The following is a 19,544-nucleotide window of genomic DNA, read 5'->3' as shown; positions in this document are numbered from 1 at the left end:
CCACAAAATGTGATTCGTGCCAGAAAGCTTTGTGTGATGTCTACCAGATCACAGGCCCAGCAGGTCTGTGAAGAGGACGATTCATTTTATATTCTAATAAGCAAATCACTCTAGTGATCCCAATTCCTGATACTGGTTTACAGCTATCCGGTAGGGCTGGTGGCAAATTAGGAAGGGCACTGCTCTCTGAAATCCAGGCTCCGGGCCACTGGGTGAGAGGCAGACTGTCTTCTAGGCTGACGTTTCTGGGAGGCCGTGCAGGAGCACTCCATCTCCAAACTGAGACACTCAACAGTCAGGGGGCAGTGCAACGGTACCCTCGGGCTGATTGGAAAGAAGTCCTTTAATGAACAAAGGACAGCTAGTCACTGAAAAAACAGTGACAATTTATAAGCGTAAACTTTTCCTACCCTCTTCTCCAGCTCCCAAGAAGTATTCAGTGTGACATGATTGTAAACAGATAAGGATCACTCTAGTGCTTCGTGCCCACCACAGTTAGGACTTCCATTTCTTCCACATCCCCACCCACCCTTCCCACTTATGTACAATACATTCACCACCAACAACAAAAATTATTTTTAAAAGGCAACATGAAAATTCTGTAAACTGGACCCAGCTCCAAACACATGAATACTAAGAGAAGTCCCTTCCCCAAATATATACCTGAGTTTAGCTGCTCATGAAAGTTCAGAAGCACCACTCCATTCTTAAGTGTGACCCCCTCCCCCAAGTTTAAGATGATTTTCCCTGAACGAGAGTCTCAGGATTTAGAACAGCCATGACTAATTTCAGTTCATTTGTTCTTGACCATCAGCCAAACGAGAGATCCCCAACCAAGGACCTTTACAAGCTGGTGTTAGTCTAAGGAGTATGCTTCTAAGGCTCCAGGAAAGGCTCCAGCTCTTGGACGGCGAGATGGGATGCCCTATGAAGGGGTGTGGCAGGGTAACAGGAATAGAGATGGGCAGGGATCGTTTCCCTAAATTCTCCATGTTCCAGTCTTCATGTGCAGCTTTCTGTTTCCTTGGGGTTTATTTCCTCCTTGGACTAGCTCTGAGAGACAATTAAAGACAATTAAGCAAAATTAACAATTGTGTTGTTTAAAGTAATTCAATAAGCCAAAGAGCTGTACATGTTCCTCTCCATCAGGGAAAGTGGCTTGGTCTTGTTTTAGCCATCACAGTTTACTTCCAGAGGGTGGGCTATCAGGTTCCAGACCTCTGCACACAGATCCCCAACCTCAGCTCTCAGGAGCAGTAGGCCTCCCCGCACACTAGGGGATGAAATTGATGTTGCTGATGACAATTACTTCACAGTGGTCAAGGAAGAAGGGGAAGTGAGAGAGTGTGTGGAGAGAGCCGGAACGCAGTGATTAGCACACAAGAAGCACCTGAAGGGAGCTCCTTTTAAAAACCCGAGTGCATCGTCTCTCTCAGATGAAATAGGTGGAAAGAGATAAAAAATACGAAGCTATCATATCAAAATAAATGCTAGTGGCCTATTTGGAAAAATGAAGCTTGAACAATCCCCAAACAGCTGGTTACCACAAGAAGAGAAACACATGGAAAACAAAACAGAAGCTACTTCCCAGGTCATCTTCTCATTTTTTCCCCACTGTGGAATCCATTGGGAGCACCGGGCCCGAGTGGCCCTTTCTCCTAGGCTGGTAGTAGGACACGAAACACTTTCCAGTTCAAGGTCCTCTATTAACAGGACACCTTAAAAGATTTTCTGAGAGTCACGATAAACTCACAATGAACATTTCTTGCTCCCTGGAATCACAACAGAAGTTCTAAGTTTTGATAATTTTTACCTGATCGAGAGGAAGTGTGGGGGGCTTATGTGGTGGAAGCTCTTCCTGGGACGCTGCTGGTGCTGGGGTCTTTGGGAACGAGGACTGTGACTGGCCTGGATGCATTTGCATTCTACAGCCACAAGAAAAGAGCAGTTAAGAATGAATGAAGACATACTAATTAGAAAGGAAAGAGATACTTCAGTTAAAATCTCAGGCAGATACTGCCTTAATTATCTAGGAATCAATCATGGAATCGATATGAGAAGAAAGCAACATTTTGTAACTCCAGGTGTGATGCAGTCAGTACATGATACCACCTAGGAGGGCTCTTGACATGGGTTTAACTGGACTCCAAACAGGAGGGAACAATGAGAAGAATCCAAAATCTGGGACATCACACGTGAGAACTTGCCTCAAATCTTTGGAAAACAAAATGGAACTAAACAAAGATAGAATCCACGCTGTAAATTAAGAGACTAAACAGAGCAACTAAATGTTAACCTTACATGGATCTTGGCTGGCGGAGGGGAGATAAAACAAACACAGCTGTAAAAGACATTTTGGGGACAACTGGAGAAATTAAATAAGGACTCTACATTAAACCACTATCACTGCTATTTTCTGCGGGTGGAGTAACAGTTTGATATTGTGCTCCGGGAGAATTTCATTATCCCTAGCAGATGCATGCAGTCATGAAGTCTGCAACTTCCTTCCCAATGGTTTAAAAGAAAAGACAAGGAAACAAAACAAACATATTTAGTGAGGTATAAAATTAATATGGCAAAATGTTAAATGTGGAAGAGGTCTTGGAGGTAAGCTTAGGCTGGCACTAAAAGGGGCACATTAGTGCTTAAGTTGGATGGTACTGGTTTTGAGATTAGGCTTCATAACCTTAATGTAAACAACTTCATTTAAACATCTTTTATATACTACATATTTGAAAATCTCCTGGTTCACAGATCACCTCACTGAGTCTTAAAAACATCATTATTTGGAAAATTCTCAACGAGACTGTATTTGACTTGTTTTAATTCTGGATAAACCCGTTTCTTTATTCAGTGTTAGGGGGAGAAGTGAGAGGTAAGGGATAAAACCTGAACATTACAGATGACCTCCCTCAACCTCAAGGTTTGAGAGAGACATATTTTACCTTGACCAGAGTATCTGAACTTAGCAGCAATGTGGACACCTCTGCTTATGGCTCTCCAACTGTGGTTCTGACGTTTCCCGTCTCAAAACTTAACTGAACAGTCATTTACATGCCAGTTCACTTTCATGAGGGAAAAAAATGCCAAAGATAAAATCGGACTCTAAGGCAGCAACATTTCTATTAAGTCTCCAGCAAGGATTCCCATGCTTTCCTTAGACCCAGACCATTAAAGGTTATCACCTTCATTTCTAAGGCCATTTTTCTTTCTAAAACTAACATCTATTCTTTTCTCAGGAAAAAACCAAACCAAAACAACCCAACAAAAAACAAAAACCAAAAAAACCATTTAATGTAATCTTACCCTGATGGTCTGTACATTTCCTGGAAAGGTCCCCTTATTCCACTTCCAGTGCCAATTTGTTCCATCATTACAGCTTGAAAGTGACCCAGGCCCTCTTCTTGGCAGCGATAGATGGGGCCTTCCTGAGAGAGGCCGTTGGGCTGGGCAGCCACTGGATGGTGAGGCGGTTGAGCAGTCACGGGGGAAGTGTAAGCCCTGGGCTGGAAATGACTGGTGGGCCTCTGAGGTGTGTAAGGAGGCCCCGTCTGTAGCATCACGCCATGAGGCTGGAAAGTTGATGAACCAAATCCCATCCCTGAACTCAGAGGTGGAGGAGGAGTTCCATAAAGATACTCGCTTGCTGACAATGAGCTTTGCCGCTTGGTAGCTGCGTTATGGTTGTCCAGGTCTAAAAACTCTTTGGGACTCTCTGGCCTCTCCACAGATTCATCTAGCTTGTCTTCCTCTGGACCAGGATTCTGCCCATCAGTTGAGACTACTTTAGCAGCCACCGCATCCATTTGGGTTGGGGAAGTTAAGGCAGCATTCAGTGTATCACAGCCTTGCAGATTAGTCAAGGTGCTCTTATCTGAGAAGAGGGGCCTTGATGGGGGGGCTGGATTAGGTGGTGGGAGCCCACTTGGACTTCCTGGGGGATGAAGATGTCTCTGCCAGTCAGAAAAGCCCTGTGGACACGGATAATAAGGAGTTCGCTGATAGTGATGGTAGGAAGGCTGAGGTGGTGACTGGTAGGAATACCTCATTGCTTGGTGGGGGCGATACTGGGGAAAGACTCCAGAATGAGGGTTGTTAGACTGAAAGCCCCTAGGGGGGAAATGCTGAGGATGGGACACTGAGGGTTTACTTCCCATCACAGGGCCCAAACCTTGCAGGCCTGGACTGATGTGGTAATGTGTAGCTGAATTTGGGTATTCCAGGCCAGGCATGTACAAGGGGGAAAACTGGCTTACAGCGCCTCCCATCAGACTGGGGTCTGTGTTGGGAGGTGTGGCTGGGTTCTGCCTTGTACATGGGATGGTTTCTGGTAGCACTTTGCCTTTGGGGCAGAGTGGCTTTTCTGAACCACTACCACCAAGGCCTTTCCCTTCTGAGCCACAAGGGGATGCTTCAACAATCAGTCCGTTTTCGGGGAGAGCCACTCTCTCTGCCAGAGTGGAGAGGTCTCGCATACACCCCTGAGAGGCTGGACTGGTAGAGCCACTCTCTGTGGGCCATGTGTTCTTGCTCTTTGTTGCCTTCCAGTTGTCGCCAGATTCTGAGGAGTTGCTTTTGAGCTCTGGGCCCTCTGTTTCCCTTTCTTGTGGTGAGCTCTGCCTGGTACAGTCAGTCTGCAAGGGAGGTGTAGGGTGAGGTAGCTGTTTGAGGTACACCCCCTCTGAAGCACCCATGTTTGGTGGTTTCTCCTCAAGCCCAGTCAAGGGATCTGCTGTAAGAAAAATGCAGAACAAAATAGTAATTCAGTAGCTGAAATGACAATACTGATGGGGATGGTAGTGAAAAGAACATGAAGGCAGTCAGGGACAGGTGGGGCTGAGGTGGATATATGGCAATTCAAGCATCAGCTAAAACTTTTGAGTCCCTGAAAGGATTCATGATGTTGAGGCCTTTGTAAACTCCTCCTTATGGACCAGGAAGTAAGACCTAGCACATCTATAGCTACTCATAAAGTCTGGCAAAGAATGGAGATGTCCCTGCCTCTCTCTTGCTGTGCTGTGTGAGCCTGAGGTAATTCAGGTATATGCATGTCCTGTATGGAGATCAATAAGAACCAGAACATGATGGATCCATATCAAGAGGGCTGCCTCCTGACGTCTGCGCCATCAGAACGTATGTTCCACAGCAGCACGGACTTTGTTTCCTTCCCCATCAATCTTAGTACTTGTACACAACAGAAATTTACAACACACAAATAAATTAATTTACTAGACTCAAATGCTTAATTACAAACTCAGGATTCTTTACATTGTTATTGTGTCAGACCAGAAATATGGTCTTATTTTTTTAATAATTTTTTCAAGTAGAACAGAGTTGTTGCTCAGGTGTGATCTAAATACAATTCTAAAAACGGATGTAAAAACAGATCATAAAGACAAGATTAAAGATTCATACATTACAACTTTTAAAGACCCACTAAAATCTCAGTCAACTAATTAACTAGTGCTGGTTGAAAAATCAAAGGTAAAAGTTATACAACAAAATTTAAATCTATACTTCTCATTATTTTATCAACATAAAACATGGAAACTAACAAACAGACTTATTCACAGTTTCACCAGAGGGTGAATTCCAGACCCCATTTGAAATCAGTATTAGACTGATTAGCTAGACCTGGTAGTCACAAAACAGGCCTTCCCTCAGAATGAACACCGCTGAGCAGGGGCGCTGGGTGGCTCAGCTGGTGAAGCATCTGCCCTTGGCTCAGGTCCTGAACCCAGGGTCCTGGGATTGAGTCCCAAATCGGGTTCCCTGCTGTGGGGAGCCGGCTTCTCATTCTCTCTCTCAAATGAATAAATTAAAAAAAAAAAAAAAAGAAAGAAAGACTAGGTTGGGGAAGATGGCAGGGTAGGAGGATCCTAAGCTCATCTCCTCTCATGAATACAACTAGATAACTAGGTAACACCCATATCAGTATAAATAACCAAGGAAAAGACTTGGAAGACTGTCGAAACAGACTCTCCATAGCTAAATGTAGAGCAGAGGCCACATCACAGAGGGTGTGAAAGACAGAGATGTTGTCAGGAGCCAAGTGGATCCTTGGGATTGTCCTCTGTGCACCAGCACGGAGAAGAGGGCAGAGGAGATCCCAAGACAGGAACCCCAGGTATGGGGGAACTGAATGGGTAAAATCAATCTCTCTAACATTTGGCTTTGAAAACCAAAGGGGCCCAAGAATCTGGGGGCTTATTAACACCTTATTAAAACTCAGTGGGGGTGGGCGCCTGTGTGGCTCAGTGGGATAAAGCCTCTGCCTTCAGCTCAGGTCACGATCTCAGGGTCCTGGGATCAAACCCCATATCAACCCACATCGGGCTCTCTGCCTGGCAGGGGAGCCCGTTTCCTCCTCTCTCTCTGCCTGCCTCTCTGCCTACTTGTGATCTTTGTCAAATAAATAAATAAAATCTTAAAAAAAAAACCCCACCAAAAAACCCAAAAAACTCAGGGGGCTCAGCTTTGTGAGAGCCAGGATGGTAGAGTCCCTGCCCTTAAAGAGACAGTACAACAGTGCCATGGAGATTGAGCATAGAAGCAGCAGTGTGAAAAATACCTGACATATGTGGAAAGGAGATTTATTTACTAATGAGTGTATATTGGAGGGGCAGGGATCTTTGGGAGACCTCTCTATGAACAAAAGACCTGGTCAACACCATTTTCCTCCTCTGCTCCCAGCCTAGATAGAGGGACAACTGCAGGAACCAGTGTAGGGCCAACACTGGTTACATAGCAGAACAGTTTGCCCTCCCCAACGTTTGCCTACAGAAATATCCTCTCCATCCAAGCCTGGGCAACTGCAGTGCTCTTCTGCAGTGGACTGATGCAGAGCTTCCTGGCCCTCCATGGGCCTGTTCCCGCATTTTCCTGTTGACCTGGCACCTTCAATATGCCCTTAGCTGGAGCCCACCCAAAGCGGTGCCGCAAGCCTGGAGAGGTGCAAGCAGCCAGGAAAAGGACCAGCACCCCACCCCTCCAGAGAGACTCCTTCCCTGGAGAAAAGGGAAGATAACCACACGTAATAGTGCCATTGAGGCCCCCCGCACTGGGCAGGGGGCAGACAGCTATTTTGACTGAAAGCCACCCTCACCAATGGAAGCTTCTCGGAGGACAACACGGGAAAGCACCCAGAAGTCTGGTGCTACTTCACCTCTGGCAAATGCCTGGTCTGACTCAACTCAAGCCCAGGGTGGTACCAGATTGGCCCACTAACAACACAGGGATCAAACCCTGCCTACAAAAGGCAGAGCCACTGCACATGACTGGACTGAAGGCAAATGTGGTTCAGTCACAACAGCAGGATGCACACACTACACACAGGAGAAACCCCTGAAGTGCCAGGTTATGAACAGGGGATTGCACTGCAGGGCACTATAGGACCTCTTCTTCACAAGGCCATTACTTCCAAGAGCAGAGGACACAGCTGATTTTCCTAACACACAGAAACAGACACAGAGAGTCAGATAAAATGAAGAGATGAGGAGTATGTCCCAAAGGAAAGATCAGGACAAAAATCACAGCAAGAGAACGAAATGAAATGGAAGTAAGTAATATGCCTGATAGAGAATTTAAAGTAATGGTCACAGAGATCTTCACTGGATCTGAGAAAGGAGTGGGGGACCTCAAAGAGACCCTCAAGAAAGATAGAAAACAAAAAAAGAACAAATCAGAGATAAAGAACACAATAACTGAAATTAAAAATACACTACAATGGATTAATAGTACACTAGAGGAAGAAGAAAGAATCAGAAACTTGCAAGACAGAATGCGATTAAACTGAATAGGTGAAAAAAAAAAAGAAAACAGACTTAGAGAACTCAGTAACAACCATCACATGTAATAATAATGACATTATATGGATCCCAGGAGAGAAGGGGGGAATAAAATCATTTTGAAGAAATAATAGCTGAAAACTTCCTGAATCTGGGAAGGAAACAGAAATCCAGATCCAGGAGGCACAGAGATGCCCCAACAAAATCAACTCAAGGAGGTCAACATGAAAACACACAGGAATTAAAAAGACAAAAATGTAGTGAGAAGAATTTTTAAAGTAAGAAAGACAAAAAGAAAATAGTTATATAAAAGAGAAACCCTCTAAGACTATAAGCTCATTTTTCCACAGAAACTTTACAGGCTAGAAGGGAATGTGAGGATAGTGCTGAAAGTGCTGCAAGAAAAAAAACACCAGCAGCAAAGAATTATTTATCCAGCAAGGGTAGCATCCAGACTAGGAGAGTTTCCCCGACAAACAAAAGTTTGGCACCACTACACCACTACACCAAACCTATCAGAAATGTTAAAGGGAACTCTGAGTGGGAAGGAAAGACCATAAGCAGGAATAAGAAAAGTAGGAAGCACAAAAGCAGTAAAATGATCTAGAAAAATCAGTCAAGTGATTCATAAAATAAAAGGATATGAAGTATGACTCCACATGCCTAAAACCTGGGGGAGTTGTGGAGGCATGATGGCAATAAAGAACAGGTTCAAACTTAAGTGACCATCAGCTTAATACAGACTGCTATATGCAGAAGATGGTATATATATATCTAATAGTAACCACAGATCAAAAACCAGTAACTGATATGCAAAAAATACAGAGAAAGGAATCCAAGTATACTTGGATTCACTATAAAACACCAGCAAACCATGACAGAAGAGAAGAAAGGAACAGAGAACTACAAATATATCCATTAAACAAGTAATAATATCACCATGTACATACCTACCAATAACTATTCTGAATGTAAATGGACTAAATGTTACAATCAAAAGATATAGGGTGATGGAATGGATTAAAAAAAAGAACCTTCTATATGGTGCCTATGAGAGACTCATTTCAGAGTGAAAAACATAAGCAGACTGAAAGAAAAGGGATAGAGAATTTATCATGCAAATGGATGTCAAAAGAAATCCGAGATAGCAATATTTATAAATTTGATTTTATATTTTATATTTTTTATATTTAGATAGATTTTATATTTTTAAAATATTTTTATTTATTTATTTGACAGAGAGACAGCAAGAGAGGGAATACAAGCAGGGGGAGAGGGAGAGGGAGAAGCAGGCTTCCCGCTGAGCAGGGAGTCTGATGTGGAGCTTGATCCCAGGACTTGATCATGACCTGAACCTAAGGCAGCTGCTTAATGACTGAGCCACCCAGGTACAAAAAAAACTTTACACAAAGACTATAAAAAGGAAAAAAAGAAGGACACTACAAAATCATAAAGGGAAGATTCAAGAAGAAGATGTAGCAATAGTAAAATACTTATGTACCAAACAGGGAGCATCCAAATACATAAAGTAGCTAATCGCAAACATAGAGATAGTAATTGATAGGAATATAGTAATAGCAGGGGAATTTCACACCTCACGTATATCAATGGACAGATCATCCAAGCAGAAAATCAACAAGGAAGGAATAGCTTTTATTTTGTTTTTTAGAGTTGGGGAGAGGCAGAGGGACAAAGAATCTTGGGTGAGGTTTTTTTTTTTTTTTTTTTTTAAGATTTTATTTATTTGAGAGAGAGAAAACAGAAACAAGTGGGGACAGAGGCTGAAGGACAGGGAGAAGCAGACTCCTTGATGAGCACAGAGCCTGATGCTGGGCTTGACCACAGGAACCTGCAATCATGACATAAGTCAGAGGCTTAACTGACTGACCTACCAGGTGCTCTTTGACAGAGAGAATCTTAAGAAGGTTCCATACCCAGCAGTGAGCCTGACACCAGGCTCAATCTCATTACCTGAGCTGAAATCAAGAGTCAGATGCTTAACTGACTTAGTCACCCAGGTGTCCGGCCAGCGGCTTTCTGAATGACATACCATCTGGATCTAACAAAAACATTCTAAACATTCCATCCTAAAACATCAAAATACATACTCCTTTCAAGTGCATACGGAACATTCTCTAGAAGAGATCAAATGGTAGGTCACAAAACAAATCTCAACAAATTTGAAAAGACTGAAGTCATACCATGCATCTTTTCTGATCATAACGTTATCAAACTAGAAATCTACCACAAGAAGAAATCTGGAAAGAACAAAAGTACACGGAGGTTGGGACACCTGGGTGGCTCAGTTGGTTAAGGGTCTGCCTTCAGCTCGGGTCATGATCCCAGAAACCTGGGCTCCCTCCCACACTGGGCTCCCTGCTCAGCTGGAAGCCTGCCTCTCTTCCTGTCCCTCCCCCCACTCATCCTCTCTCTCTCTCTATCTCTCTCAAATAAACAAATAAAATCTTAAAAAAAAAAAAAAAGAACAGATATTGTTAAGATGTCCATGTCACCCAAAGCAATCTACAAATTCAATATAATCTCGGGGCGCCTGGGTGGCTCAGTGGGTTAAAGCCTCTGCCTTCGGCTCAGGTCACGATCCCAGAGTCCTGGGATCGAGCCCCACGTCAGGCTCTCTGCTCAGCAGGGAGCCTGCTTCTCTCTCTCTCTCTCTCTGCCTGCCTCTCTGCCTACTTGTGATCTCTGTCTGTCAAATAAATAAATAAAATCTTTAAAAAAAAAAAAATTCAATATAATCTCTATTAAAACACCAACAGCATTTTTCACAGAAATAGAATTAAACTTTGTATGGAACCACAAAAGACCCCAAATAGGCAAAGCAGTCAGGACAAAGAAAAACAAAGGTGGAGCTGTCCCAGTCCCAGATATCAAGCTACAGTACAAAGTGGTCATAACCAAAACGGAATCATAGTGGCACAAAAAAAGACACATAGATCAGGGGAACAAAACAGCCCAGAAATGAACCCACAATTATATGGTCAATTAATCCTTCACAAAGGAGGCAAGGATATGCAATGTGAAAAAGACAGTCTCTTCAACAAATGGTGCTCAGAGAACTGAACAACCACTTGCAAAAGAGGATAGACAGGTCTCCAGACGCAATGGAAACAAAAGCAAAAATTAAGTACTGGGACTACCTGAAAATAGAAAGATTCTGCAGAGCAAAGAAAATAATCGATAAAACTAAAAGGAAATAGGTTAAGACATTTGCAAATGATGTATCTGATAAAGGGTTAGTATCCAAAATATAAAGAACTGGTAGAACTCAACAACCAAAACCCAAATAATCCAATTAAAAATGGGCAGAAGACATGAACATGCATTTCTTCAAATAAGACATTTAGATAGCCAAAGGACACATGAAAAGATGCTCAACATCACTTATCATAAAGGAAATGCAAATCGAAACCACAATGAGATATCACTTCACACCCACCAGAATGGCTAAAATAAAAAAACCATAAGAAAATAAAAATGTTGGTGAGGATGTAGAGAAAAATGAACCCTTGGACACTGTTGGTGGGAATGCAAACTGGTGCAGCCACTCTGGAAAATAGTATGGATGTAATTCAAAAAAATAAAAACAGAATTAGCACTAATTCCACTACTGGGTATTTATCCAAAGAACATGAAACACTAATTTGAAAAGGTTTATATGCATCCCTATGTTTACTGTAGCACTATCTACAATAGTCAAGATATGGAAGCCTGTGTCTACTGAAAGATGGATGGATAAAGAGGTGGTATGTATACACAATGGACTATTACTCAGCCACAAAAATAATGAATATTGCTATTTGCATCAATGTGGATGAAGGGTGTAGTGCTAAGTGAAATAAATCAAAGAAGACAAATACCATATGATTTCAGTCATATGTGAAATTTAAAAAACAAAACAAATGAACAAAGGAAAAGACAAACCAAAAACCAAACTCTTAACTACAGAGAACAAACTGTTGGTTAACAGAGGGGAGGCAGTGGAAAGATGGGTGAAATAGGTGATGGAGATTAAGAGCACACTTATCACAAGGAGTACTGAGTAATGTATTGAAGTGCTGAATCACAGTAACTCTGTACGTTAACTATAGTGGAATTATAGTTTAAAAAAAAAGTATTAGTACGTAGCTAAACAAATAAAAATAAAAACTAATTCTGAGTTCTAGGCCTACCATCAATTTTAGATGGACTATTCATATCTGATCAGTCTTCCTTTTTTAAAATGATTTTATTTACTGAGAGAGAGTATGAGTGCAAATAGGGGAGGGGCAGATGGAGAGATTCTAAAGCAGAGTCCATGCTGGGCACAGAGCCTGAAGCAGGGCTTGACCCCATAACCCTGAGATCATGACCTGACCCTAAATCACGAGTCAGATGCTTAAGTGACTGAGCCACCCACATGCCCCTCTCCATTCATATATTGAAAAAAATAATATACATGGTGGACATCTATCCTACAAACAAGCACTAATTACAAATAGTATTCATCTTCTCAATATTCAGGTTAATCTCTCACCCTTTTTAAAGATTTTATTTGCTTATTTGAGAGACAACAAGAGAGTGAGAGCGAGCGAGAGCACAAGCAGCGGGGAGGAGCAAAGGGAGAAGCAGACTCCCAATGAGCAGGGAGTACAACATGAGGCTCAATCCCAGGACCTGGGGATCATGACCTGAGCCTAAGATATTTCTAAGAACTCCCTTCAAGCTTTGCTTCTTAGTAGCTATAAACATGTGTCCCAGGAATAGAAGAATGGGAATAATTAGACTTTAAGTACTGAAAACTTATCCTATAATGATAATTTTTAAGAAGGTTATTTTTTAATTTTTTAAATAAACATATAATGTATTTTTATCCCCAGGGGTACAGGTCTGCGAATCGCCAGGTTTACACATTTCACAGCACTCACCATAGCACATACCCTCCCCAATGTCCATAACCCCACCACCACCCTCTCCTGACCCCCCATCCCAAGAGGGTCATTTTTAATGGCACTTTGATGATGTAGTGGTTGAGAGCATGGATGGTGGATCAAGTGGGTATGGATACAAATCTCAGCTCCATCACTTACTAGCGAGTTGAAGGCAAATAGCTTTGTATCTCGGATTTTCCATCTGTGTAAACAAGTGTAATATAACAGCAGCAAGGGGTGCCTGGGTGGCTCAGTGGGTTAAGCCTCTGCCTTCGGCTCGGGTCATGTTCTCAGGGTCTTTGGATCAAGCCCCACATTGGGGTCTGCTCAATGGGGAGCCTGCCTCCCCCGCTTCTGTCTGCCTCTCTGCCTACTTGCAATCTCTCTCTGTTAAAAAAAAAAAGCTGCAAACTCAAAGCGCGTTCTGAGAACTGATTTACTCTATTTACAAGTCTCAAGAAGACTGCACAGTACAGTAAGGACTACATCACTACCAGAAATCCTTTCAGATCTCTGGACCAATACTATGATTCACTCAACCCTGAATGAGTAGTTCAAGAAGCTAGAAAGAAGTTTGACAGTCTTGGTAAAAAAGATTTCTCATGAATTAATGGTTTAAATGTTAGACATCAGACAAAAATGATGGTGTAAATTACCTCGGTCATTCTCAGGCTCTTGTGTTTCACTGCTATCCTGTGTCCTGCCAGGGTTCCCCAAGGTAGGCTTGGGGGCTGACACACTTACTGATGTCGAGTGAGCTACCTGTGAAAAAGGGCCAGATAAATGGGGGGGTGTAGGCTGTTGGGGGTGGTAAGGCACACCTGGTGGGCAAACTCGGGAAGAGAGCTGCTGCATGGCAATCATCTCTGGGCTGTCCATCATGGAGTCCCCTCCTTGCACCCCCCGCAGAGCATGGGAAGGTGCTCCAAAAAGAGAACTTGGTGTTGGGGCTGGAGGTGGCTGTAACCGATGTCCACCAGATTTACAGGGTGGTCGCATATACCCTGAAGAAGCAACTCCATGAGGTAGAAAACTTGATTGTTCAGTCCACTGGTTTGGGGGAAGAGCAGGTCTCATCACTCGGGAATCCATCATATGACCAAGAGCTCGAGGCTGGTGAGAGGGTCCTGGCCCCATGGGGGGCTTCTCATCTGTGCCCAAGGGTCCTGTGTTTGTAGCACCATGGTTTCCATTCCAGACAGCGGTGTGTACTCGATTCAGGTACTTGTACGATCGGTACATGTGGCTGGGAGGAGGAATTTCTGAGCTTTCAGGAAAGTCTGGGGGTCGGGCTGGAGCCCCACCATGCCTCGGAGGAATAAATCCTGACTGGAATTGAGTCGGGGGATAAATATTTCCATCCTGACTAGTGCCACCCATCTGTCTAAGCTGCAAGGATCCAGAATGTGATCCCACATTACTGAGGTGTGTCAGCCCCCCACACACTTGCTTCTCCTCTGGAGTGCCTAGCCTGGGTCCTCGGTGGTTGTTAATTCCAACAGGAGGCTGGCAACAAGAAAACAGAAGGAAGCAGAGATTAGTAGATCCACAGAATAAAGTGCTTAATGTACAATAACAGACTCTAAATAATGGAAGATAATGAATTAAATTTAACCTGGTAAGAGACTGTACTTTTGAAGTGTATCTGTGAAGCCCTTTGCATTTGTGTATTCTGAGTAGGCTGCTTACCTGCACGGCAAAAGGCTGATGCTGCTGCATAGGTTCTCCAGGGTGTGGTTCTGGGACCCTAGAGGAGACATATAAATTGGCAGGATCTGATCCTCGAAGAGGGCCAAATGTTCCTGGTACTGCTGGCCTCTGGAGAGCGTTGAGTAAAGGCAGGAGGAGAGGGAAAAAAAGAGGAAGCACAGAAGATATTAGGTAAAAAACAAGGCCGTTCCTGCAGAATGCTAGCATATAAACTCACCCACTGGGGCTAGTTCTGGGGCCCAAAGCTATCTCTCCCTGCAGGACAGAAAAAAACCTGGTGTTTCTTAATCTCTTTTTCCTTAGTTCCTCTTCCCCAAGAGCCTTGTAAGCCAATTTTTCCCCAATTGCCCCCTCCACATGAAATTTTAATTGCATAGATATGCTGTATATTTTATGTACTATGTGTAGTCTGTGCTTTGTACAGGAAAAGAGTTTTTAAAATTCCCACTTCTACCTACCTTGAGAGTGCATCAGACTGACTAAAAGAAGATTTAAAATAAGAGGAAGAATGAATAAAGAAAGGACAGGTGAGGAGAAACAAAATCATTCATATATGGAAAAATTACTTTGGAAAAGAAACTAATTAACAAGGCTTCACTTCTGTTCGAATTCACGAACTAGGGGAAACTACTGTTGAATTTTAAGCGATTCCTTACCATCTGGTTTAAAAGGGGTGCCTGGTTAGGCATCCCACCATAATGTAGGGGACGAGAAAAGCCTCGGCCATTTGAGGTGCCCAGCTCCCGAGGGAGTTGTGTGGAACTGCTACTTTGATTATCCCCAGAAGAGGAAGTTCTGCGGGCAGGCGGCAAGGACTTTCCTCCATTCTCCACAGGCTGCTGTTTCTTGCTGGGCCCTTCAGAGTCCCTGGAGCGGGTCCAAACATGGCTTCCACCGCTTCGTCCAGCCCGGCTCCGCCTTTTCTCTCGCTTTTCATCCTCTCTGATCCAAAATTCTTCATCTGTGTCTCCGTCTTCACCAGGAAAATGCTTCATCATTGCCCGATGGAAACATCTCTCTAAATTATCAGACATCTTGGTATATTCTATGGGGAGATACAAGGATTGACTTCCAGAGAGAGCTTTTATGGGACATAAAAGACAATTCTCTTACCAACAAACAATAAAAGATGCCTTTTGGGTAAACTCTGGAGCTTAATTCAACTCAAGTGATATTAGGTTGTGCAGCTAAGGACACAAGGAGAAGATACTGTTTTTGCTCTAATAGGCTCTAGACTGTACGGCTGGTATCATTTTTAAAAAGATTTTAATTGCTTATTTGACAGAGAGATATCACAAATAGGCAGAGAGGCAGGCAGAGAGAGTAAGAGGGAAGCAGGCTCCCTGCCGAGCAGAGAGCCCGATGCAGGACTTGATCCCAGGACCTTGAGATCATGACCCGAGCCAAAGGCAGCGGCCCAACCCACTGAGCCATCCAGGTGCCCTGGTATCAGATTCTTAACTTAAACCAAGACAGATTTAATTCTTCAAGGCTAAATCACAGCATTATTGAACACAGTCACTGAAGCTACTAAGTTTTGTCTTTTTTTAAAAAGACTTATTTATTTGAGAGGGAGAGTGAAACTAGGGGAGGGAGCGGGAGAAAGAGAATCTTAAGTGGACTCTGCTGAATGCAGGGCTGCATGCGGGGCTTGAGCTCATGATCCCCCCCCACCTTTTTTTTTTTTTTTTAAGATTTTATTTATTTGACAGAGATCACAAGGAGGCAGAGAGGCAGGCAGAGAGAGGAGGAACCAGGCTCCCTGCTGAGCAGAGAGCCTGATGCAATGTGGGGCTTGATCCCAGGACCCTGAGATCATGACCTGAGCCAAAGGCAGAGGCTTAATCCACTGAGCCACCCAGGAACCCTCATGACCCCTTAGATGATAACCCTAACCCTGACCCAGAATCAAAAGTCAGGTCCTTGGGGCGCCTGGGTGGCTCAGTGGGTTAAAGCCTCTGCCTTCAGCTCAGGTCATGGTCCCAGGGTCCTGGGATTGAGCCCTGCATCGGGCTCTCTGCTCGGCAGGGAGCCTGCTTTCCCCCTCTCTCTCTGTCTGTCAAATAAATAAATAAAATCTTAAAAAAAAAAAAAAAAAAGTCAGGTCCTTAACTGACAGAGACACCCATGTGTCCCAAAGCTGCTTAGTTTTTAAGCTAAAGCATTTGAGCTACTGTATAAATGAGTACACGTTTCTACACTTGGAGCCATACATTCTTTGTAATTGGAGATCTACTCTGTGGACTTCTCAAGATGATTTAAGAATCTAGGGTCAATCTGGTCAGTAGTTAGCAGTCTCTGTTTAAGGAAGTGCAGTACGATCTAAATCCAGCCTGGTCTCTATAATAATGAAAAATAACCTAAGCCCAGTTAGCCACTAGATACAATCTTTTGTCACATAGGATAGATGTGGTTTTGGCACATGTTGTGTAAGTAGTCAGAGTGGCCAATCCCATGGCTTTAAATGTACATTTTGTTTACAGTCTCAGTGAAAGGTCTAAATCCTTTCTAAAAGAGATGCACTTCTGTTTTTGTGTATTTCTAAAAAAGAAGGTATTCTGTTCTTGGTTGATATGGATAGTAAGTGTATCCATAGCAAACTCCTTCCCTACTTACCACTACTTTCCCCATTATATTTTCGACAATTCCTGAACATAGTCTTCATGTCATTTACAAATTCCTCCTTGGTACAGTATAAACCTCCGTTCAGTTTCTTCTCCATGCTTGAAATATCCATGGGGACCTAAAATAAGACACACTAAATTATAACACGTTGGAGAAAAAAACACCTCCTAGTCCTTATGAGGCAAGGAAATCATACCACTATGAGATGCTCAGGAGCCCAGCATATACTACCCAGCAACCCTGATTCTCAAGGAATAACAGGTGAACTTTAAACAAAACCAGCAACAAAAGTCAAGAAAGAAACAAACACCATGGTAAGTATAACTGCATAGGTAGCCTCTACCTTAATAATCTGGTAATAGTTTGGGGCATATGATTCATCCACAGGTTCTAAAAAGGGCCAGGAATCCTTGTGAGCCTTTACCACATCTAGAACTGAAAGCCAAAGAAGAGAACTTAATTAACGCACTCACAAAGGAGTACTTCTATCAGAGATAATAAAGGCTGAGAATGGGAACTGACCTTTATACATGGCAGTGAAATCATCATCCAACTCAAAGCTGTGAATCACAAAATAAGAAATAATAACTTTGACCACCTTCTCCTTAGTTCTCTTAATTCAATCACAGACACAGAGCTGATTATACCAAGGTTTGGAACAGTTTCAATAAACTGTCTTTAACGTAAGTCTGTAACACTGATAATCTCTAGAAAATAATTATGAAGATGAAGGTTAGCAAGCCTAAGGGGAGAAGCATTTTCATCATCTGTAAAATGATGGAGCTGCCTTAGATGATCCACAACTTAATTTATGATTCTATGATGTTGTTTATTTAGGAGCACATTATTTCCAGGATTTTATTTTACCCTAATGAATATTTTTGTAATCTAAAGAATAATAATATATCTATATTTTAAAAAATAATAATATAGGCATAGAGAATAATAACAAAGGCATAGAGAAGAGCAAGAAGCTCATGAACACTGAATATTACCTGCCACACAGGACTGTTTTAAGAATTAAATGAGAGAAGTGCTTAGCACAATGCCACAGTGCTTCACCAATGTTCCTGGTTACTACTGTTAGTATCATTAAATACTCACAGGTCTTTAGTCTTTTTTTCTTCTCTCATGGGGGAACTAGGGTCCAGATGGGAAAGTTCTGGGGGGAGCTCCTTCCCTTGGGCCAGCAGCCATGCCCTTTCTTCCCTGAGCTTTCTCCTCTTTGCTCGATCTACAATGAACACAGGGCATTATGGTATAAGTGAGGTTAAGCACTCTTTAGATGATAACATGTTTGTTAACCATTTTAGAGAAGAAAGAAATAAAGATCACCTGTATCATAAGATTATTTTTGCTTCTTTTGCCATCTCTTGGTATTAAGGATGATTCTATAGATGGAATACATTATGAAAAAATATAAATTTGTGGGGAGCCTGGGTGGCTCAGTCATTAAGAGTCTGCCTGCAGTTCAGGTCATGATTCCAGGGTCCTGGGATTGAGCCCACATCATGCTTCCTGCTCAGCGGGAAGCCTGTGTCTCCCTCTCTCACTCCCCCTGCTTATGTTCACTTTCTCCCTGTCTCTCTCTCTCTGTTAAATAAATTAAATCTTTATATATATATATAAACTTGTGGAGCCCATTTCCTTTATGCATACTAGCTCAAGGGCTGGAAGGGATGAGGGTGGTCTGGGATGGAGAGGGAGGAAAGAGCAAGTCTGAAGAAAAATAGAATTAGAAGAAAAAGGAAAAAAAAAGTAAGACTGAATGAAGATATCCTTCTCTGAATACCTGAGGCCTTTCCAATCTTTCTCTCAGAAAAATAACATCTACTTTTTTAAGGACCAGACTCTCAATCCTAACATACACGGGATTTTATATGCATATCTAAGCTCGCAAATTTGGTATTTACAAAGGCATCCTTGCACACCAATTGTCTTTGCTCTTTAATCCACCCCTACCACTGGCAGCTGGCCCTTACCAAGCAAGGGGTAGTCATAAATTTGGCTGGGAACAAGGGAAAGATGCCAGCTGGAATTGGCAAGGAGCTGGAAGACAGGGATGATTTTTTTCTGGCTCACAGCCATAGCCATGAGAAACACACTTGGCATTCCACTACTAGCCTGATGGGACACTCAGTGCCACAAGGGAACCGGAAGGTCAGGAGTAAAGAAAAGAGGCTGGGAGATAAAGAGCACTGTCAGACAGAAAGACATAAAAATGGAAGGGAGAAGCCAGGATACCTCTTCTATTTTCTTCCCTGAGGGACAGGCTCCATATATGTCCCCTGCTAGGAGCATGACATGACCCTGCTAACTATTCTCTGTCTAGTTCTGTTTGACTTGTGTTTTTGTTTTTACATTATTCACTTATAAACTTAAATCTATATCTACTTTAATTAGTCAAATGCTATCAATGACTTACAATATTGTTTTTTAAAAAAATGATTTCAGGATTAAAAAAAAGTGTAACTAAATTAATGAATATCCATGA

General features: G+C 42.7%; 1 protein-coding gene across 3 annotated transcripts in view; it reads right to left on the bottom strand.

Moving 5' to 3' along the window:
* Nucleotides 1–560: 560 nt before the first annotated feature.
* Nucleotides 561–19,544, bottom strand: part of LOC132020845 (chromatin remodeling regulator CECR2) — a 168,795-nt gene continuing 149,811 nt past the window's right edge. For 2 of the 3 annotated variants that reach the window (XM_059404972.1, XM_059404973.1), the window contains 10 exons: nucleotides 18,155–18,284; nucleotides 17,573–17,610; nucleotides 17,394–17,485; nucleotides 17,042–17,168; nucleotides 15,082–15,470; nucleotides 14,405–14,533; nucleotides 13,372–14,221; nucleotides 3,307–4,732; nucleotides 1,814–1,925; nucleotides 561–1,053 (listed from right to left, as the gene is read on the bottom strand). In XM_059404972.1, the coding sequence (XP_059260955.1) occupies nucleotides 1,048–1,053; nucleotides 1,814–1,925; nucleotides 3,307–4,732; nucleotides 13,372–14,221; nucleotides 14,405–14,533; nucleotides 15,082–15,470; nucleotides 17,042–17,168; nucleotides 17,394–17,485; nucleotides 17,573–17,610; nucleotides 18,155–18,284 (3,299 nt within the window). In that variant the 3' untranslated portion in view covers nucleotides 561–1,047. The remainder of the gene's footprint in view (nucleotides 1,054–1,813; nucleotides 1,926–3,306; nucleotides 4,733–13,371; nucleotides 14,222–14,404; nucleotides 14,534–15,081; nucleotides 15,471–17,041; nucleotides 17,169–17,393; nucleotides 17,486–17,572; nucleotides 17,611–18,154; nucleotides 18,285–19,544) is intronic. The other variant, XM_059404974.1, reaches the window with a different exon arrangement.

Source organism: Mustela nigripes, chromosome 6 (assembly GCF_022355385.1).
Source record: "Mustela nigripes isolate SB6536 chromosome 6, MUSNIG.SB6536, whole genome shotgun sequence".
Classification (NCBI taxonomy): domain Eukaryota; kingdom Metazoa; phylum Chordata; class Mammalia; order Carnivora; family Mustelidae; genus Mustela; species Mustela nigripes.
Note: the sequence above shows the minus strand (reverse complement) of the source record. Positions and strands in the feature narration are given on the sequence as shown.